Here is a 20,251-nt window from a genome sequence, read left to right on the forward strand (position 1 = left end):
TCCAGCTGCCCACCATCTCCACTACCAGAAAATAATGGCAAAAACATCTAGAATAAAAGCAATGAGGATGATAGCTAATATTTATTGAATAATTATTCTTTGCCAGACATTATTAGCCAAGTGTCTTACATATTCTATTGCATTTACTACTTCCACTCACCCTATAAAGTATGTACTATTATTAATACCATTCCAAGAGGATAAAACTTAGAGACATTATGTAAATTGCCCAAGATCATACAGCTAATGAGTAGTAGAGCTAGAATTGAAACCCAGGTCATCTGAATCCAAAATCCACGTGCTTGACAGTTTCACTCTATTCCAGGGTTTTTCAGCCTCAGCACTATTGACACTCGTGGCTAGATAGTTCTTCGCTGTGAGCGTCTGCCCTGCAGGACTGAACGCTTAGCAGCTTAGCAGCAACCCTGGCTCTGCCCACTAGATGCCAGTAGCACCTTCTCTCCCTGGCCCCCTCCCTACTAGTGGCAGCCAAGAAATGTCTCCAGATGTTACCAAATGTCCTCCAGAAGGCAAAATTGCTACTCCCCCCAAACTTGAAAACTCTACCTTAACTCCTCTTTATACTGATTATATAATATCATGTCATTAAATAACTTCCAGAAACCTAATTTTAATGGCTATAAGACATTTTATTGAATGTTAAATTAGTACTACACCCAAAATATTACTTTTGATTATTTTTTAAAGAAAACTTTATGTTTAAGAACTTATAACAAGATTTTTTGAAATCTACCCCTTTGGTGTATTCTCAGATTTAAAGATAAACTTTGCCAGTGAAATGAGAAGCAGGAGGTGTTTTATATCGCAAAGACTATTAACTTCCCTTGTTAAAATGTGTCACTGTTTTTCACCTGTTATTCTATAGGAGAGAAAATGAAGAAGCCTGTGTCAGTAAGAAGTTTAATAGTTTAAACTTTTAATAGTTTTAATAGTTTAATAGTGAAAGAGTTTATTTGATTACTGTATACAGACATGGCCTAAATCAACAATCAAATAAAATATGGCATGCATATATATCTGAAAATAAAAATAAATTCATTAGTCAGATTTTCTTTAAAAATTCAGAATTCTATGATTTTCCTAAAATGTAGAATAAATCAAAATTTACTAAAGCTTTGGTTTTGGTTTCATTCCTTTTAAAATATATACTTAAATAAATATTAAAAGCAAGTATTTTGCTATTTCTACCTACACCATTCACTAAATACTTAAGTGCTTACTATTATGTTAGCTAGTTTAGGAAAGATATAAAAATTAATGTCTGCATTCCTGAGGAAATTATTTTAGAAACGAGTCACATACACAAAAGCCCTAACAATAAGAAAGGACAGTATAAAGCAACTAGTAAAGTGTTTTGTGTAATTCACGTTAAAGAAAAATATATGCGCACACACACACACCGAAGTTAAGGAAGATCGCGAGATTCATTTAATAGGCATATTCCATATAAACTACTCATCACAAATTTTCCATTTTAAGAGTCCACATGAAAAATCAGTATGCAGAGACTAGAAGCAAAATACATCAAACAAAAACTTCCTAGAGATGTTTGAGTTGTCAAATTTTACTATTTTTCCAAATCTTTGTAAGGTTTGAGAAAAAAATGGTGCATTTTTGGATACAAACAAACATACTTTTACTGATGCATTTTTTACTATTCTATCATTCTTTCTCACCAAAACCACAATTTCCTACAAATCCCATGAAGTTTTAAATTAATAGTGTTTGGCTGATATTTACCAAGAAATGGCTTACCCATCACCATAAAAATGGAATTAAAAATATATCTGGCTAAAGAAATCCAAAAGAGAACGTTGGATTTTGTTGGGTTTATAGACAATGATATGTATTTAAGTGACCATGCATTCTTAACCTCTCTCTTGGGTGCAATTCGGAAGTAATCTGCCTTTTAATAACCTACACTGGACATCACGGTTGCAATCCAAGTGAGTAGCGTCACAACAAAATTATCTAGTACACACATGTTGCTTAGGGCAGCAATGTTACCATAGTTACTACCAGATCAAACATCTCAGGAAAGGAGAGCCACTAAGTCTTTCAATGTGCAGAAATTCAGCACTTTTGATAGGTAATGAGCCTTCATTTTCCTTCATCTTTGGGCTTTTCCAATTGGTCTTGTGCTGTTTCTTTATCTTTCTTTTTCACATCTAAAAAAACAAATAATTTTCCATCATATAGAGAATATACTGAAATCTACTTTGTATTATATTGGAATAAAACAGTTGGTTTTTCCTTTACGCACCCTAGTCATTTTCTACTTGATTAGGACATACTTTGCCGTCAGTGAAGATATGGGTCTGTCTCTTAGTTACCTTTCTCTCCTATTCTCCAAAATTATTATGTGCCAGGCGGTCTTCAAAGGTATTATTACAATCTCCATTTATAGATTAGTTTACTGAAGCATAAACAGGTTAAGTGACTTGCCCAAAGTCACCGAGCTAGTAAGTGACAGAGCCACAGTTTGGATGCAGACTGACTGACCTTGCCCTTCCCCATCTCTCGACGTTGGATCACACTCTCTCTAGCTTCCTCACACTTTTTATCTCCTTTGCTGTTAGGACTTAATCGCACTTTCTACTTCCAGGAAAAAAAGTCAAACCATCAGATCACACAAGCTCAACTTTCTGCCACCAAACCTCTAAAATCCCCTGCAGTCTCGACTTTTTCCTTCTGCCCATGTTACAATGGAAGATGTGCTCCTCAGGACTGACTACATAAGTTGTTGGAACCTAGTGCAAAGTGAAAACACAGCACCCCTTATTCAAAAAATATGGAAAATTTCAAGGCAGCAAGAGTAGAACAAAACCAAGGGCGAGCTGCTTATGAGCCCGAGGCCCTGTGCAGCTGCCCGCCCAGCACGCCCTTGTAGCTGGCCCTGGTGCTGCTCCTACTGTCCAGGTCTAATTTCTTCATAATCCAGGATCTTATCCATTTCTGCCTCAACAGCACTCTCAAGATCATCTCTCATCCCTGCATTCCATCTGACTTTTGCTCTTTCTCCTGGCTCCTTCATTTCCTCAAGTCACTACCATCTTCAAACTAACAAAGGCCTTCTTTCGACTGCAATTCCTCCACTTACTGGCTTTTCTTTTATCCTTTAAAATATATTACATCTTTTGCTGTCATCATTTTAAAACAAAACTATTGTTTCTACTACTTCCGCAAAATGGGTCCTGCCAAAATCATCAATGGCATCTTTGAAAAGAAATCTGATAGGCCATTCAGTTCTTCAACTTTCAAGCACTATGTACCAAGCAGTGGAAAACAAACAAACAAACAAACATACCTTCCAGCTCTCAGGGAACTTCTTGTGAGGAATATGGACAATAATTAAAATAAGCAAAATGAGTGGCATGTGGGAAGTGAGAAGTGCTACAGAGGAAATTACAGATCAGGAATTGTCAAGAAGTCTTGGGGCCTGGAGGTTGCAATTTTAGATAGGGTTGGCTGGGAATGCCTCACTGAGAAGGGGTCATGTGAGTAAAGACCTGAGGAGGTGAGGGAGTTAGCTAGTTGGGTAGCAGGGAGGAGAGCATTCCAAGAAGAGAAAACGTCAAGGTCAAAGGCAGCAGTGTGCAGGAAGAACTGCAATTGGGACTGTGCAGAGAAAGAAAGGACGGAAAATGGGGTCGGAGAGGTACCAAGAGACTAGATCTTTGAAGGAGAAAATGGCAGATTTCTGAACCAATTTTGAAAGTAGAGCTCACAGCATTTGGATGTCTCATAGGCCTCTTAGATGGAATATGCAGCAAGCAGATATCACTCCTCTAACCCTCAAAATTGCTTTTCTTCCATGCTGGCCCTTCTCAGTATATGGCATCACCACCTACCCTGCTGCTCCAGGAATTATCCTCCATTTCTCTTCTTCATTACTTGTAGTCATCTCCACCACCTCCAATTCATCAGCAAGTCCTATGAATTCTGCCTATAAAATATATCCCAAATCCACCCACCTTTCTCCATCTTCACTGCCTACTCAGAGCCATCGTCTTTCACTGGACTACTGCAACTGTCCCACAGGTAAAGTCAACAAAGCCCTTTATCCTTCTCTAAGGACAAATTTGACTTGGGGTTAATTTTCTAGCTCTGTTACCCTGGGAACCTGATTCAGGTGGAATGTCAGCCTGGTTACTAAGCGTATGGTAAAAATGACCCAAATGGTAAAGTACAACTGTACTGAGAGAAACTATATGAGAACTGTAAATACCTGGTAGGAAACCATAGCATTGGGATTCCGTAAATGCCATGACACTTATAACTGAGCGTGTCCCTTGCAGAGAAGTTAGGAAGCAGTGTCCAAGGACTTGTTACAAAGTATTAGCCCCCATGGGACATGGGGCTTCTAACCCGTTGCCCCCATTGGTGCAGATCTTGTCCCCTTGCACCTGAGTTCTCAGTGAGTGGTGGGGTGGAGGTGCATAGAGACTGGCCCCCAGGACTGCTTATGTGGATCGCTGCAAGGACTTCCACAGAAGGAGATGGTGTAATGCAGCCCTTCTGGCCTGCTGTGTTTCTAAACCTGTATACTTCTGAGCAGACTGGCCCAGATGTGGTCTTATGAGTTTGAATGTTTAATTTGGCCCCAAAACATTTCCTAATGGGGATTGCACCTCCTAACTCAACTATATCCATTATTTCTCTTCTACAATCCATTCTCCACATAACAAAGTGGGTATTCAAACATGAACATCACTCCCCTGCTGAAAACCCTCACGTTTAGAATAATATCCTCTTTATTCATCCAGGTTTCTGAAGCCCTAAGAGATCTAGTCCTTGCCTCCTCTCCAGTGTCATCTCTACCACTCTCCCTCTTACCCACTGCCCCCGAGCCATGGTGGCCAGATTTTATGCTTCTTGACACGTCCACCTTGTTCCACTCTAAGAGCTTTTTACAAGCTGCTCCTTCTGCAAAGAATGCTCTTCCCTCTGATTTTCCTGTGCCTGGACCATTCAGTTGTTATTCAAAACATACTGTTGCCATTCAGATTTCAGTTAGGACATCTGGAATTTCTCAGTCTAAAGTAGCCACCCAGTAACTCTCTAACGCAGCATCCTATTTTAATTCTCTGATATAACATATCACTGTTGACTTACATATTTATTTGTTTACACTCTAACTCTCCCATTGGAATATAAGATGCATAACAGTAAGAGTTCATGTCTGTCTTATTCACTACTATATGGCCAGTTTTTAGAATGGTGCCTAGCACTTGGCACTAAGTTGAATGGTGGATCAAATGAATAGTTAGTGATGGTGGGAGGTAAGAAAGGCCCTTTGTGACATTTACAGTTTCCTAAGCTGCCACCCTCTGTCACCTCTTGCTGATATGTTACAGGGCATCATTGTCCTCCCTACCATGGTCATCAATTTGTAAGGGATAGATTAAGACGGATTATAAACTAGGAAGATTTCAGGCAGGTTAATTTCACGCAGGATGCAGGATGTCTGAGATCCTAGATTTCTTCCCACTTAAGAATACCAAAAAACAAAAACGAAAGAGGATTGATCTGAGGGAAACTTGCAGATCTGTCCCAGAATTTCTATTTTTAAATGACTAAAACATTGAAACCATAATGTCTGAGATAGGTTCTAGATTTTTGCTACTATTAGCAATTGAAAACTATTCATTTTAAATCCTTAATGTCTATACTTAGCTAATAAAAAAAGAAGATAGACCTTAAAGCTATTTATGTATAGCTTTGTTAGTGAAACATTGTCTATGCCATCTACCTATATAAACTTACTTCCTTTTGTGTATTCTTTAACATCCGGGTGTTACTATGTGGATTCACTTTTAACATTTTGAGTTTCTTAGTTAATACCTTCAACTTTATTTCAAAATGATTTAAAGGAAAATATAAAAATAGAAACAATATTCTTTCAGATAATGGTCTCTTCAGTGAACAAAATAAAATGAAGGCACTACTAACTTTCTTACAGTGTATTTGTTCTCTTTTGTTTAACTAAATAATGTCAATAAGCATTAAGGTTATTGTGTGTGTGTGTTTAGGGGCTATCAACTTTAATTAGGCCTGTGTGTGTGTTTAGGGGCTATCAACTTTAATTAGGCCTGTTACATGAACAAGCAGCTTATCTTCTCTACCTCGCTAGTTGAGGATGGCTCTTCAACAGCAATATCATGCCCTGATAATCAGATTACATTTTTTAACTTAAAAGGCCAAAAACATTACACATATTTTTATTCCTCTTCTTTCATTTCCTCCATCTTTTCTTTTATCTTATGATAGTTTACGTGTACGTGTATACTTTTTTACTATTACTTTAGTATCCTTTATGGTACATACAATGATTTTTAGAAAAAGGTGAATTAACCGTGGGACTCCAAGGTTAGGCCACAGTCCCTGGCTTAACAAGGATATAAGTATTTCATAAAGATCATACCAGGAACATTTGTAATTTTACCAGGTAGAAAGTCACCTCCTGAGGCAAAGAACTAAGAGCCCTCGTCTAGGGCTCACATGAATAGGGTAGAGGTGCAGAAGCTTCCAGCTCTCTCTTGCCTCATTGTCCCCAGGAATAAATTTCTACACACACACTGGAGTCCACTTTGAAGTCTAAAATGGGGTACAAAGCACAGGTAAGTTGGTAATGACTTGGTACTAAAACTTTCTTTAAGCTATTTGAATGTTTTTAAGTGAAGGGACTCAACACTTTACTGTAAGTGTTATTATATTTATTTTCACAAGACTAAACGCTGGAAGCTTTATGAACTGTATGTAAGCAACAGGGTAAAAGACCCAAGATTTTCCTTCATTGGTTTGATAGCTCTCATTTTTTCTGAATTCAACTTTTTCTACTGATTAAAGAATGATCAACTTTTAAAGTTCCCATCTCTAGTTGATAATAAACCTATTCTTAGCTATGAGAAATAGAAGAGCTTGTAGAATACTACAATGAAGCAGAAGCTTCCAAAGTGATTTGCCAATGGATGGCAGAAGAAAAATTACTTTATTGCTGAGAGCGTCTTAAGAAATTTTGTAAGCTGTTTGAAGGAATGGATTATATTTGTTCACCTTTGTATTCCCAAGCATTAGCACTGTGCATAACTATACACATCCAATGAATAATGTTCAGTTTCCACATTTAATCTAGGAGATAATATGAGGAAAAGTCCACTTTTAGAAAGGCTGAAAAAAAATTTACTTAGCTTTAAACAAAAGCTGAGAAGCTTTAGTAAACAAGCTTAACTAGTTAAAAGGGAGACTTGTTCCAGAGGGAAGGATGAAGAAGAGAGAAATGCTGCTGATTTTAAGAGGATTTTGAGTGTTACCTTCCTTCCCGGAGAGGACCTCCGGTTTGAGGGGCAACTCCGAGGTTCCGCCCATGGCAGCTGAACCCTGGATGTCTGCTAGAGCATTCCGGCGGCCTGCCCTTGCTGATGATGCAAAATTGTTGACCACAGGCTCCACATCCGTCATTTTTGATGAATCTGTCCTCATAGCAACATCTACAAATAGAATGTGCACATGAAGAAGAGGATGAGCCTAGTCCAAGGTCCGTGTTCACACTGGTGGTGGTTAAAAGGCATGGCTACATCAACAACACAGAAGCCCTGAATATCTAATCACTGATGGTACCCTGCATCTATGTCTATGTTAAGGTCCTGGAGCTTCTATCTGCACTTTTGTACCCTCGCTGAATAAAGCAGGAAGGCCTCAGTGTGAGCCAGATTGCTATAAATAACCTCAGAGCCGAAGGAGCCACTTGGATGCTTTAGGGTGCAGTAATTTCTTGCCTTTTATTCTGCTTTTCTATGGATGGATCAGCCAAATGAGGGCTTGGAAGGAAATGCAAACTGACTTGCTTGGCCACTCCTGTGGAGACTCTGCCTGCCAGTATTTGCTTGTAGTGCTTAATTAGGCTGAAACCAAATCACTATAATTTGTAAGGACCAAACAAAACACACTTTTTTCTTACTCTTTAGAAATAAGAAATTCAACTTTATCTCAAAGGCTTTTTACCCCAGTGGCAGCTGTGTATTTCTCTCTGCTCTAGTCTCAGACCTAATTTTCAATAGACTCATGTCTGTGTTTGGGAGAGTAGAACCAGTGTTACCTTTTCTTGCCTTCAAGTGGACATGGTAATAACTAGTGCTTTTCTAAGCATCCTTTATCTTCCTAGCAATTGTCTCTCTCTGTGAAAGAATTCTCAAGAGACCATTCACTATACAGCGAGGGAGGTAGCAGACATTATTTTAAAACTAGCCCTCTCTTTCATATGATGTTTTCTAATGAATCTTTCCTAAGAAGTCAACACTGAAGAGTATCTCAAAAGCAGCAGCAAACTTTTTTTTTTTTTTTTTTTTTTGAGAACCCATTAAATGCTAGGCTCTCAGCTGGGCCCTGAGAGTACAGAGGAATGATTTACTCTCCTTTTTTAGGGGACTTGTACTCTCCAAGGGGAGAAAAAAGGTATACATACAAGGATAGATAACATCATAACAGAGAATGTGCTGAGTATCAACCAAGAGATGGAGATACTCATCTGTGGTACTTGAGGGCCGAAATATATGAACCTTGGCCTACACGAAGCAAACCAAAGTTTTCACCTCAGTTAGAAGGGAGCGCTTTCCAATCAGTTAACTGCAATTCAGGAAATGCTAAAAATGAAGTAAAACAGTCACAAAATATGGTGCATTTGATATTAGAAACACAATTTCTTTGGTCCATAGCAACCAAGAAATGCACATCAAGCTTAGTGTGGGAGTTCAGGAGTAGAGTCTAGGCTACTTCCCCAGATGGTCTCATCTTTCCAGGAATCATGGACAATTTGACAACAATGCTAGATTTTCAGACATAATTTTGGACTCCTACCTGTTGAGTATTTGCCAATTGTCTGGCATTGACAATATAAAGTAAAGAGCACTGGACTATTAGTCAAAAAGAACACTCCATTACAGGCCTGCAAGGTGATACTGGTTAATTTCTCCGAGTCACGGTTCCTCCCCTAGATAACGGATATAAACATTAGCCTGACTGATTCACAGAATTCTAGCAAAGAACAAATGAGATAAAGAACATGGAAACTCTTTGTAACTATAAAACCATATGTTTGATTACCAGCATTGCTGTTCATTTCTCACTAAGTTTTATTTAGGCCACCACCTCCTATGTATCCCCCTTAGTCCTAACAAGAAACACCTTCTTCTTGAAAGACCTCTTGAGTTTTTAAAAAGGGAAACCAGAATTTATTCAATACTACATGAACACTTTCATATCTATTATCTCAGATAAACCTCCCAATAATCCTTGTGAGGTAGTGAGAAATAACCCTCACTATATGGGTGTGGTAACTGGGGCTCAGAAAGGTGAAGTGACTTATTTTAAGTTGAACAACTGCTAACTTAGCACACAAGGATGCAAATCCAGTTTCAGTTCACTCTGAAAGCAAGATGACATGGATTACCACAAAACTATCTTTCTAAATCCTGGTGATACATACAGACAGCCAAACAACAGCTACTTCAGATTCTGCCCTTCATTACTTTTTAAATAGAAAAAATTATATACAGCTGACCCTTGAATGATACCAGTTTAAACTGCACAAGCCCACTTATATGTGGATTTTTTTCAGTTAACATGTACTACAGTGCTACACAATCCACAGTTGGTTGAATCCAGAGAACTGCAGATATGGAGGTTGGATTGTAAAGTTATACACAGGTTTTTGGCTGTATGGAAGTCGGTGCCCCAACCTCCATGTTGTTTAAGGGTCAACCGTATATATATATGTGTGTGTGAAAAAGAAAGAAATTCCCTGCCTTTTCATAGGTATTCCTCTCTGGCTTGAACGTTTGGTTATCTGTGAGCCCCCCGCACTACTCCCCATGACACACAAATCTCAATTAGAGATCGCTTCTCTACAGCTCATGAGGAGTATTTGACACCAGTTTGGAAACAGACCCCATTTGCAGGCCCCCATTCTGTCCCCAGCCAATTAACATCACATCAAAAGCCATGGCCATGATGAAGTGTTTATTTCTGTGAAGCATCTTCCTGTGTAATTGCAAAGAAGTTAACTATGCTAAGCTTGGAGGAGAAGCTCCCCGAATACCTTGATTATTACTGTCCTGATAGTCCAAAATCATAAAACTGAAGATAACAATAGATATAAGATTATTAAGATACACTCTTTAAAATACTTAAATGCTATATATTTTATGTTTAGCAAAATGGGATATGTCAAAGGAGTACTGAGTTAGAATTTGCACATTGACAGAAAACTTCCAAAAGGTGGCCTGTAGAGTGGGCCATCAACATGGAAGAAGACATTCTGGGCTCCAAGTTTTTTCTTTGCTATTGGCTCCTATCTTGAAAGTTTTTGCTTTTGCCTTTATACTATTATTTCTGGCCTAGGCTTTCTAAATGAGTCCTTTTTTGTTGATTGGTGTTAGAAAACAAGACCATCACAAGCCATCTAAAAGTTTGTCAACATTATACTCATTAATTATCATTTTAAGATCAAAACAAAACTGGATATGCAGGGAGGTCAAGCAACAGGTTACTTTACTCCAGAGCTTTCCTTGGTCCTTTTCCAAATACTCATTAGGCACCATCTTCCTTTCAGAGCCTGTCACTGATGCTGAGTGACCAGGATGTCAGGCTCCACCACAAGATGGGTAGTTTGCCCAGCTCAGCCCTACAGGGCTGTAGGGACAGGGAGCTTTCTGTAGTGAAGTCATCTGATCTTCCCGACAGAATGTGCCGGTGACTTAGAGATCACTGGGAAGAGAGTCTGAATGCACAGGGTGATTCTCAACTGGGCTCTTTTAATCCCCTGGTAAGAAAGTTTATTGCAGCACTAGAAATAATCTGGAAGTCCATCAGGAAAGGAATGATTGAATAAACCATATATATTATATTATGGAATTTTATATGGCTCTTAAAAAGAATGTGTTAGATCCAGTCAGATCTACTTACTGAGATATGTTCTTGACACCCTGTGAAACAAAGCAAGTTTAAAAAGAAATATTTACAGCATGAGGGGAAAAGAGAAAAAGTAATGAATGTAATGTAATCTCAACTTCGTAAAAAGAATAAAAATTCTAGTTGGGAATTTAAGAGAGAACAAGGAGAATACTCACCACTGTTGGTATCTCCTTACATATTTTAACTTGTAATAATGTGTTAAAATAATAAAGGACTTGAAACACATTCACCTGGCAAAATTATGAATACACAGGTATTCGAACACCGAATGTCTCTAAAGTAACATTTTGATAATTTTACCCAAAAGAGTATATCTTCAAGTGAAAGTCTCTCACTACCCCAACTAGCCATCCTACTTGTCTATTGTTATTATCCTATGCAACACTGATTGCGTATGCAGTCAATATATATATACACACATATTTTATGTATAGATATATATACATATATATATACATATACATACATACATATAAAGTAGAGAGAATTGCTCTCTTCAATGCTTTGTGACATTTAAAAAAATATATAACCCATAGAAAGATGAGGAAACACTACTAAGAGAAACAAAAGAGAGATTAACTTCCATGTTCTTTCAATCTTCTGGGCTTAAAGCTAATTGTGTCTATGCTTGCTAACCAAGGCAGTTGACTCACTAGCAACTCTTCCTCTTTTTCTTCTACAGAATTAGCAGTGGAATCTGTATGAGTTCTGCTTTGTCAACTGTGGCTGCTTACAGGAGCTGAAACCATTTGGACACTGGGAGATTTCACAGAAGTCCTTGCACAGCCCATAGCAAGATAATGTGATTTACAAATGCCTGGGACACACTTTCTCCTCTACCGAAAATACACAATTTTCAGTATGCCTTAACAAAATACCATTACACAGCCACATCTACACACATGCCAGGATCTTTGCAGTCTCCAAAATATGAAAATGCAACACCAGCATAGCTGAAGAAGACAAAGACGTTCAAGCTAAATGGAGCACTGGAGGAATATATATATTTATATATAAAGAAAGCACTAGTCAGCTTCCAGTGGGCTGAAAATTGCCTGCTAGGAGTATGTTAGTATGTTATAAGCATAATTATAAACAAAGAGAAATGTTTGCAACCTCTTTCCCTTTCAACTGGCACGGTCCATCTTCTTAGCTCACACTCATTCTTTTCTCAAACTTCATTATTCGAAGCCCAGACCACAAGGAGGCGGATACCTTTTTTTCTAATCTCTGCATCCATGTCAGTCACCTCGTCCTCCTCAGTGAAACCACTACTCATTCTGCATGTAGGACTTGGAATAAACTCTTTACCCTCTAAATCAGTTCTCTGGGAGTATGAGTCAGGCTATCTGAGAAAACACTTAAACTAAACAAACAAAGGAAGAACATGTATTTTGGAAAGTCAGTGCTTTTCTGGCCAAAAGACAGAAAGAGAGGGAGGTAGACATACACTGGTCTCAGCTGATAACCAAATATATCATCTGTCTCTCCCCAGCTTTCAAAATCTTAATACCTTATGCTAGATTTCTCTGGTTTGATTTTCTGTTTCGGAATATACAAGCCTCTTCCAAACAAGGTAAAAGAACTATAACAGTTGCTTCTTAACGTGGACCAACGAACACAGATAATTATTTATTCATCCAGTCATTTATCAAGCTCCTACTAAATTATTACGTGCCAGGCCCTGCGCTAGGCTCACAAGCTACAGAGAGGAACCCATAGTCTGGTGAAATCAAACACATTCTGGTCTTTTCAGTTACCTTTCTTGATCTTAAATCTTATTCTTTGGAAATAAAGTAAAAGTATCCACCTCTAAAATGTGAATTCTTTAACATAGCTCCTATTCAACTCAGTATCAAGACAATTTTAGGCTAAACAGAGCTTACATGGAATGTATACATGTATAAAAATTGTTTTTTTAACTTAGAGACCTTTCTCTTTTTAAAAATTCCTCCAAATTTCTGTGCCTCAAGTACAAGCCAAAGGGAATCCTAACTTTTGCCTGTTGACACACTTTTTTTTCCGTGCTTAGGTTCTTGCTTGCTAATATTACAGATTCTTCCAACACATATTGATATGTACATGGAAGCTATTTTTATCACAGAGGATTTTTGACAGCTTAAACCTATAAAATTCAAAATGCAAAGTCAAACTCGTTTTCCCGTAATCTTCCAAGTAAAGCAGTAAACAAATCTGAGTACCTTTCCCGCACAATGACACTTGCTAGACTAAGACAGGGCCACTTAGAATAATAATATAGGCTGACGTGGCTATAGATGAAAAAGATTGCAGCAAACCATGCAACCCCCTTGAGCGTGGGAGTCACAGTCACTATGAGATTTGCCACAATCAGTAAGGACTCCCCCGCCCCACCTGAAGACCTGGGACGGTGGTATGGCAGGCAGCTCCTCCACAGGCACAGAGGAGGAGTGGTTAACTCCACAGGAGAGAAGGAGGCCAGACTTCATGGGAAAACAGCCTCTGAGTAGGGTCCCAGAGAATGAGTAAGCAAGTGCCAGTGAGAGGCTGCTCTCAGACCAGCCACTTCTTATCTTGGCCCTTTCCAATCACTCTTGGACACAAAGTGTTCCTATATTTCGAAAGGGGCACAAAGACTCTCCAAGCTCACAGAAGCCCAAGTTTTGCACTGGAGGGAAAATCATACAATTTTGAGGTTCATGTGGTCTGTTTGCACCCTTCCGGTCTCACCGTGAACACAGGACCCCGAGAAGTTGGTTCCCCTTTTAATAAGACGGTGGTTTTTAAATGTCAAGTGACTTTTGATGACATCAGTAGGAAGGAGAGAAGGGGAAGTTGACTCTGACCAATGTGGTCACAGTAGAGATGGCTTTGTATCCCTCTGCCTGGTACATGGACTGGGACATAATTGTCTAAAAAATTCAATAAAAGTTTAATGAATAGCTGACACCTATAAATTATGAGCAGGCAAACATAGCCTGTGAAGGTGCTTTTAATTATTAATATTCTTAACAAAAGCCGAAAGTTCAATTATTAAATATTAAAATGAAATTTGTTACATTAACATTAAAATAGCTTTGGAGGCAGGCTGTGGACTTTGGCAAACACAATGCCTTGCAGGTGTAAGTAACACTGATAGTCATATGCAGAACAGTAGTTAAAGCACAAACTCTTATAGAACCACCCTCATCCAGGGCGTCTGGATAATTATACTCTCCAGACACCAGTCCTCTCTGGAAAAGATCCATATACATTAAACTGTCAACAGCCTTGCATGCAGGACCACTCAATCCTGTCTGAAACATCCGTTAAGACATTTGTTCTACACCAAAAGGTCCTTGATATTTGTTCATATTTGGTCCTTTCCAAAACATCCATGGAGACATTTATTTGGTCCACACCAAAAGGTCCTTGATATTTGGTCATGTCCAAAACCATTTGGCATGGACCAAATATGCTCATGGATGGTCTGTATAGGACTAAATTTCAAGGATATTTAGACATGGACCAAATGTCTCATGGAGCTTTGGACAAGACCAGATGTCTGCTAATTGTGAACAGACTTGCCAACCTGAAGTCAGTTACATATAATTCATCAGGTTTCCCTTGTACAAATATGCAATCCTCTTAATACTTTAAAAGACCAGATCCTATCGTCGTAATTCTCCTTTACCGTTTTCATTCTCAACAAGTGGAAAAATAAAGCCCTTTTATCCTCTGGACTTATTTTCTTTGCCTACGATTACTATCGAGAGTGACCCACTGATGACAAAAAATAGTCCCATAATTACTCTTCCAATTTAAAGGTAATTTAAAGCAATATCTTAAGCATGGACACTTTCAATTACATGCTTTTATTTCAGAAAACTTCATAGCATATATGCTTATCTGTCTTCAAAAGGAAAAATGCAGTGTGATACAAAACAATAGAACTCTTTTTATTAACATACAAAAATTTATACATGTAAATGTGTACCACATCCTTCAAAGGAACTTTAGGAAGCTACATATTTATTCCACCTCTCAAAATATGTTTGTGACTTCATAAGTGCAGCTCATTTTATATTCATGTATAATATAATGATAAAATATTATTTTTAAAATGCAACATTATATTTTATAGTTTTTAATTATAGTTCTTAATTACCAACTGTGTGTCCCATTTGTTTGCCCATCTCTTTCATTGCACTTCAGGTTCTTTTCAAAGCCTCCTTAAGTAATTTAGATTTGCATATATTCAGAAGGAAACTGAATTTTCAGTTTTCTGAAGATTTCAAAGCAGTTTTGAGCAATGACAGCATTACTGAACTACATTAGTACACCCTTGGGATGAGTGCCTTTAAATTAGTCCTTATGTTTGTTAAGCAGTCTATATGGAGCAATGAAAAGTTTGTTCACCTAAAAGTGAACATCCCTGATGTTGAATCCTGCATTGCCTTCTAATAGACTTTCGACTTCCAGCAAGGCTTCTCAGTTAATTGTTTCCACAATTATCAGAAGTAGGATTAATATTACCTATTCTACTACCTTAGAACCGAACTAATGAATATAAATGTGCTTGGTTAACAACTACACAAATGAAATTTGTTTAGAAATCAGTCATATTAATTTATAGGTACTATAATAGATTATCATTATGAACATCAATTACCCTGTTAAACTATGGTGTTGACGTGGCTCTGGAGACAGCCTCTGATGATGTGAGTTACAAAGACAAAAAGAGATTAACACTGAGACCTTGCCAGAAACTTGGTGTTTAAAAAAAGAAAGAACATTTAAAAAAGAATTATTTACAACCTCCCTTCCACCTCCCCATTGACCGACCCAGCCCCACAGATACACACACACCCCTCAGAGTTGGCTACTTTTCTGCAACAGCTGTACCAGATAAGCCACCTGTCATGGAAAGCCACATCTCCCTTACACTGTTCATTAGAGAGTTTCCCCCAGAAGGTGAACTCCCCATATACTCTCACCACAAACCCTGTTTAAGTGTTTCCTTAATAGGTAATATGGGATTGAAATTCTCAATTTCTTCGTGATGCCTGAAAAAGAATTCTTCATCTGAGTAACAACATAATGACATAATATGGTGAGGAAAGAAGGGTCGCAAAAGATCATGTGAGGGAGCTCTGCTTTCTCAGTGAGGCTTGTCCTGACTACCTCATTTAATGGTGTTCCTCCCCATAGTTCCTGAGCTTCCTTGCCTCTCTCTCCTTTCCCTGAGCTCTTAGTAGCTTCCAACATATATTATAATTATAACTTACTAGGATTGTACTTGTTGTTTACTGCCTCCCTCCACTGGGATGTAAGCTCTACAAAGGCTTTCTGTAGATTTTTCACTGATCTATGCACTAAAGCTATGCCTGGTACTTAGTAGGTACTCTATAAAGTTTGTTTATTGAATGAAACAATTATCTTTTCATTTTTCTTTTTCAAAATGAATTCTTTTCTTTTTGCATATGAAAATAATACATGTTCATTATTGGGGTAAAATGACAATTCTGGAAAGCATAAAAGAGAGAAAACAAATTGTCTTATATCCCATTATCCAGTGACAGCACTGTTATAATTCTGGTGCATATCCTTCCAGAAGGTTTTCAGTGTTCACATACACAAGCATATCACATACATATCTTATAAGTATGTATTTTGAAGTTAGATTATATTTATTTTATATCATGTTGCTATTATATCTTAAAACTACAATCTTTTCCAGGCCAAAATAATTCTAAATTTTTAGTAAAAGTTTTGAAAAAAGAAAAATTTCTAGAAAGGTAAAATTTCAGGATGTATACCGACTATAAAATATGCATAGCCGAAAGCCAAATGCAATAGTGAAAGTAAGGGACATGGCTAAGGACTGAAATCATTCACAAACCTTTCCTTAATTAAACTGAATAAAGTTAATATATAGGTAAGAGGCTTTTGTAAGTGTATACAACTTTAAAAGTTCCAGTAGTGTCTTTTTCTTCTATTTTCTCAATTTAAAGAAAAATTCTTTGGATATCTCTTAGTGCCTTTTTGAACGAATTTAATTTTCATCTTTTCTTTTTTCTTCCAACTGAGAAACGGGGGAAAATAATTGAGCCTTTTCAAGCTCTGATTTGTTCTCTAAGTTCTCTTCAGTATTTTATTTTTCTTCACAGGAGAAGAAATCACTGTAGAGTTTTATTAAGCCCAATATTCAATCAAAATCACAGTGGCAAAAATTTTAAAGTTGTTTTGAGGATTTTCTGGGTCATACAAGCAAAACGAATTCCCAAATAGCAAATACTTCAGAAAGAAAAATCATACCATTGAAATATTTTTGTTCATCAAATTATGTATATTGGTATTAACCTACAATTAAGTTAATAGAAGTAAAATTATTTATATGGATGCATTTCACTTTTACAGAAAACTTTTTAAAACTAAAAAGATTCTGTTATTATAGTTATTTATTACTATATAAGCTCAAAAGAAAAAAGTCCTCATGAAAAATGTATCTAAAATATATTCAACTGACATAACAAATACAAAAGTTCAAAAACCTATACATAAATGTATATATATACACATAATATTAATTTTAAAAATATATGCACAGAAAAAAATGGCAAGGGAAATACACCAAAATTTTAGCAGTAGTCCTTTCTTGGTAGTATTACTATAAATGTTTTCTATCATTTTCTTTGAACTTGATTGTGTTTTCAAAATTTTCTATAATGAAGATTTTTATAATATTAAAAATGGCATAAACATGTGTTGAGTACTGTTTTAAAGCCTTTTAATGAGAATAAGCTTATGAGATTCTGTGCTGTAGGGAAGTCATTACTGTCTTTATTTTAAAGGTGCAGAAATTGAGGGTCATAGAAGTAAAATGATTTGGCTACAAGCAACCCAGCTAGCAAGTGACGAGGCACAACCAGAACCCATTTTATTGGGTTAGCCAAAAAGTTCATTTGGGTTTTTCCGTAACAGAACTTAATGGTCAATCCAACATCTGACACCTCATTCCTTGCTCCTTCTATTACACCTCACCAAATATTTGTTGAAGAAAGACTCAGTCTTCATTCAACCAATTGTTACTAAGCATCTAATATATCCTTAACTCAGTGCAGAATTCTGGGTGAATAGTGCCAAATAATACTAAAGACTGTGATAGACACAGTGGGGATACACAAAAGAAGCATAATACAAGGTCCTCACTCTGGAAGAGTCTGTGACCTAATATACAAATAAAATACACACCATTAAAAGAAATGTAAAAATAGAAGTCAATATATGATATATTTAAATAAGTGGTATAAATGAAAATACTATAAAATGTAGAAATGTTATTGAATTTGGGGGCTATTAAGAGAGACTTCACAGAAGCTGTGGAACACATATTGGGCCTTAATATTTGAGAGGGTAGAAAGAAAATAAAAAGGCTTTACCAAACCAAAGAAATCTTTAGCTAAAGCATGAAGATGGGAGTGTAGAAGGCAAATTACAAATAAAGGAAAAGGAAACATGGGGCTATAATAGAGTATTATGCCATATAGAGCTGGAAAAATAAGTTGGACCATGGTCATAACTAGAACCCAAGTTGCAATGAAATGAGTTCTATTATAAAGGATACTGTATTTATTCCTGTGAGCCCTGGGGAACCATGAAACTTTCTAAGTCACATAATAAGGATATGTACTAGATGCACTGTTTGAAAACTGAAACTGAAGTGAAGGAGATTAGAAGGCTATTAAAAAGGGACATTTGTAAGCAAACCCACCATAATAGGAGGGATAAGCTCTTTACAAAAAGTATCTGTAAATGCACAGACCAAGAATAGCTTCTTTTTTAAAAAAGAAGAAAAAAGATAGGGCACCATCAGTTCTGAAGATTCATTACAAAGTTTCAGAATTTATACTTTCAGACATGAAAATTCATTACAGTATATGAGTTATTAAGATAGTGTGGTATTCTTCAAGGATAGACAAATAGAAAAATAGAATAAAATAGAGATTCCAGAAATAGACACATATACATATGGTTCCTTGATTTGTGACAAAGGGTGTAACTACTAATGTGGTCTCTTGTAACTATGGTAAGGGTCTAACTATTGCTGGTGGACTTCGAAGATTCACAGACAGAAAACTAGATATTGGTGGGAAGATTGTCAATCATGGAAAAAAATGGTTCTTAAAATAATATATGACTACATATGAATACAATAAAGTTCTAGGATTACTAAATAAATGGCTTCAAGTTATAGTGTATTCCTGTGAATCTTGTATTTAAATATTTTCATACAAGTTGAAAGAACAAGGTATAACCTCCACTTGATTTCAACAATTGTTAACAGTTTGTTATATTTAATCTCTCTCTCTAAACATACACACACACAATTCTCGTTCAACCAATTGAAAGCAAGCTGCTAACACGGCACTTTCATGTCTAATATTTTAGCACGTCTTAAGAATTACATTCTTCTATATATCCATAATAACATAGTTCCACAATGTTCCTTTTTGCACATTGTAATTGTGACATAATTCCCCCTTTTTCCTGGATATAATCCAGCCTTTAGGAATTTTTGCAGGGGGTGATCACTGGTTTTTGCATGTCTGAAAAAAACTATTTTACCTTCATTCTTGCAAGGTATACCACTCTAGGCTGAAGTTACATTCTACAAGCACTTCATGATACTATCCTCCTTTATCCCTTTTTTTGTTGTCAGGACGTTTGCTGATTGTGATGGTTAATTTTACGTGTCAACTTGACTAGGCAACAGGGTACCGAGATATTTGCTTAAACATCATTCCGGGTGAGTCTATGAGGGTGTTTCTGGATAAGATTTGAATCAATAGGCCGAGTAAAGCAGATTGCCTGCTCCAATATAATCTAATCCACTGAAGGCCTTAATGGCACAAAAGGCTGAGTCAGAGAGAATACGCTTTCTGCCTGACTGTTTCCTAAGACATCCATACGTGTTTCCCTATCTTCAGACTCAGACTTGACTGGAACTGACATTATCAGCTCTCCTGCTTCTCAGGCCTTCAGACTTGGACCAGAACTATACCATCAGTTCCTGGGTCTCCAGCTTGCTGACGACAGGGCTTGGGATGTCTCAGTCTCCATAAAAGCATGAGCCAACTTCTTATAATAAATAAATATACATCTAGATCTAATATACACATATATATTAAGTCTTCATCTGTGTCTAATCCGCTGTATAAGCTATACACCAAGTTGTAATTTCTAATTATTATATTTTTCATTTTTAGACAATCTGGCTCTTTTTCAAGTCTGCTTCATT

General features: G+C 37.0%; 1 protein-coding gene across 3 annotated transcripts in view; it reads right to left on the minus strand.

The window, feature by feature from the left end:
- The window catches only part of PKIB (cAMP-dependent protein kinase inhibitor beta), a 134,811-nt gene that overhangs the window by 23,727 nt on the left and 90,833 nt on the right, over positions 1 to 20,251 (minus strand). For 2 of the 3 annotated variants that reach the window (XR_009005265.1, XM_057528225.1), the window contains one exon: positions 7,335 to 7,511. Coding sequence is in view for 2 of the 3 variants with exons in the window: in XM_057528225.1 (XP_057384208.1) it covers positions 7,335 to 7,511 (177 nt within the window). In the remaining variant the exon portion in view is untranslated. Of the gene's footprint in view, positions 1 to 748; positions 2,190 to 7,334; positions 7,512 to 20,251 lie in introns of those variants that run through there. The other variant, XM_007190778.2, reaches the window with a different exon arrangement.

Source organism: Balaenoptera acutorostrata, chromosome 14, assembly GCF_949987535.1.
Source record: "Balaenoptera acutorostrata chromosome 14, mBalAcu1.1, whole genome shotgun sequence".
NCBI lineage: Eukaryota > Metazoa > Chordata > Mammalia > Artiodactyla > Balaenopteridae > Balaenoptera > Balaenoptera acutorostrata.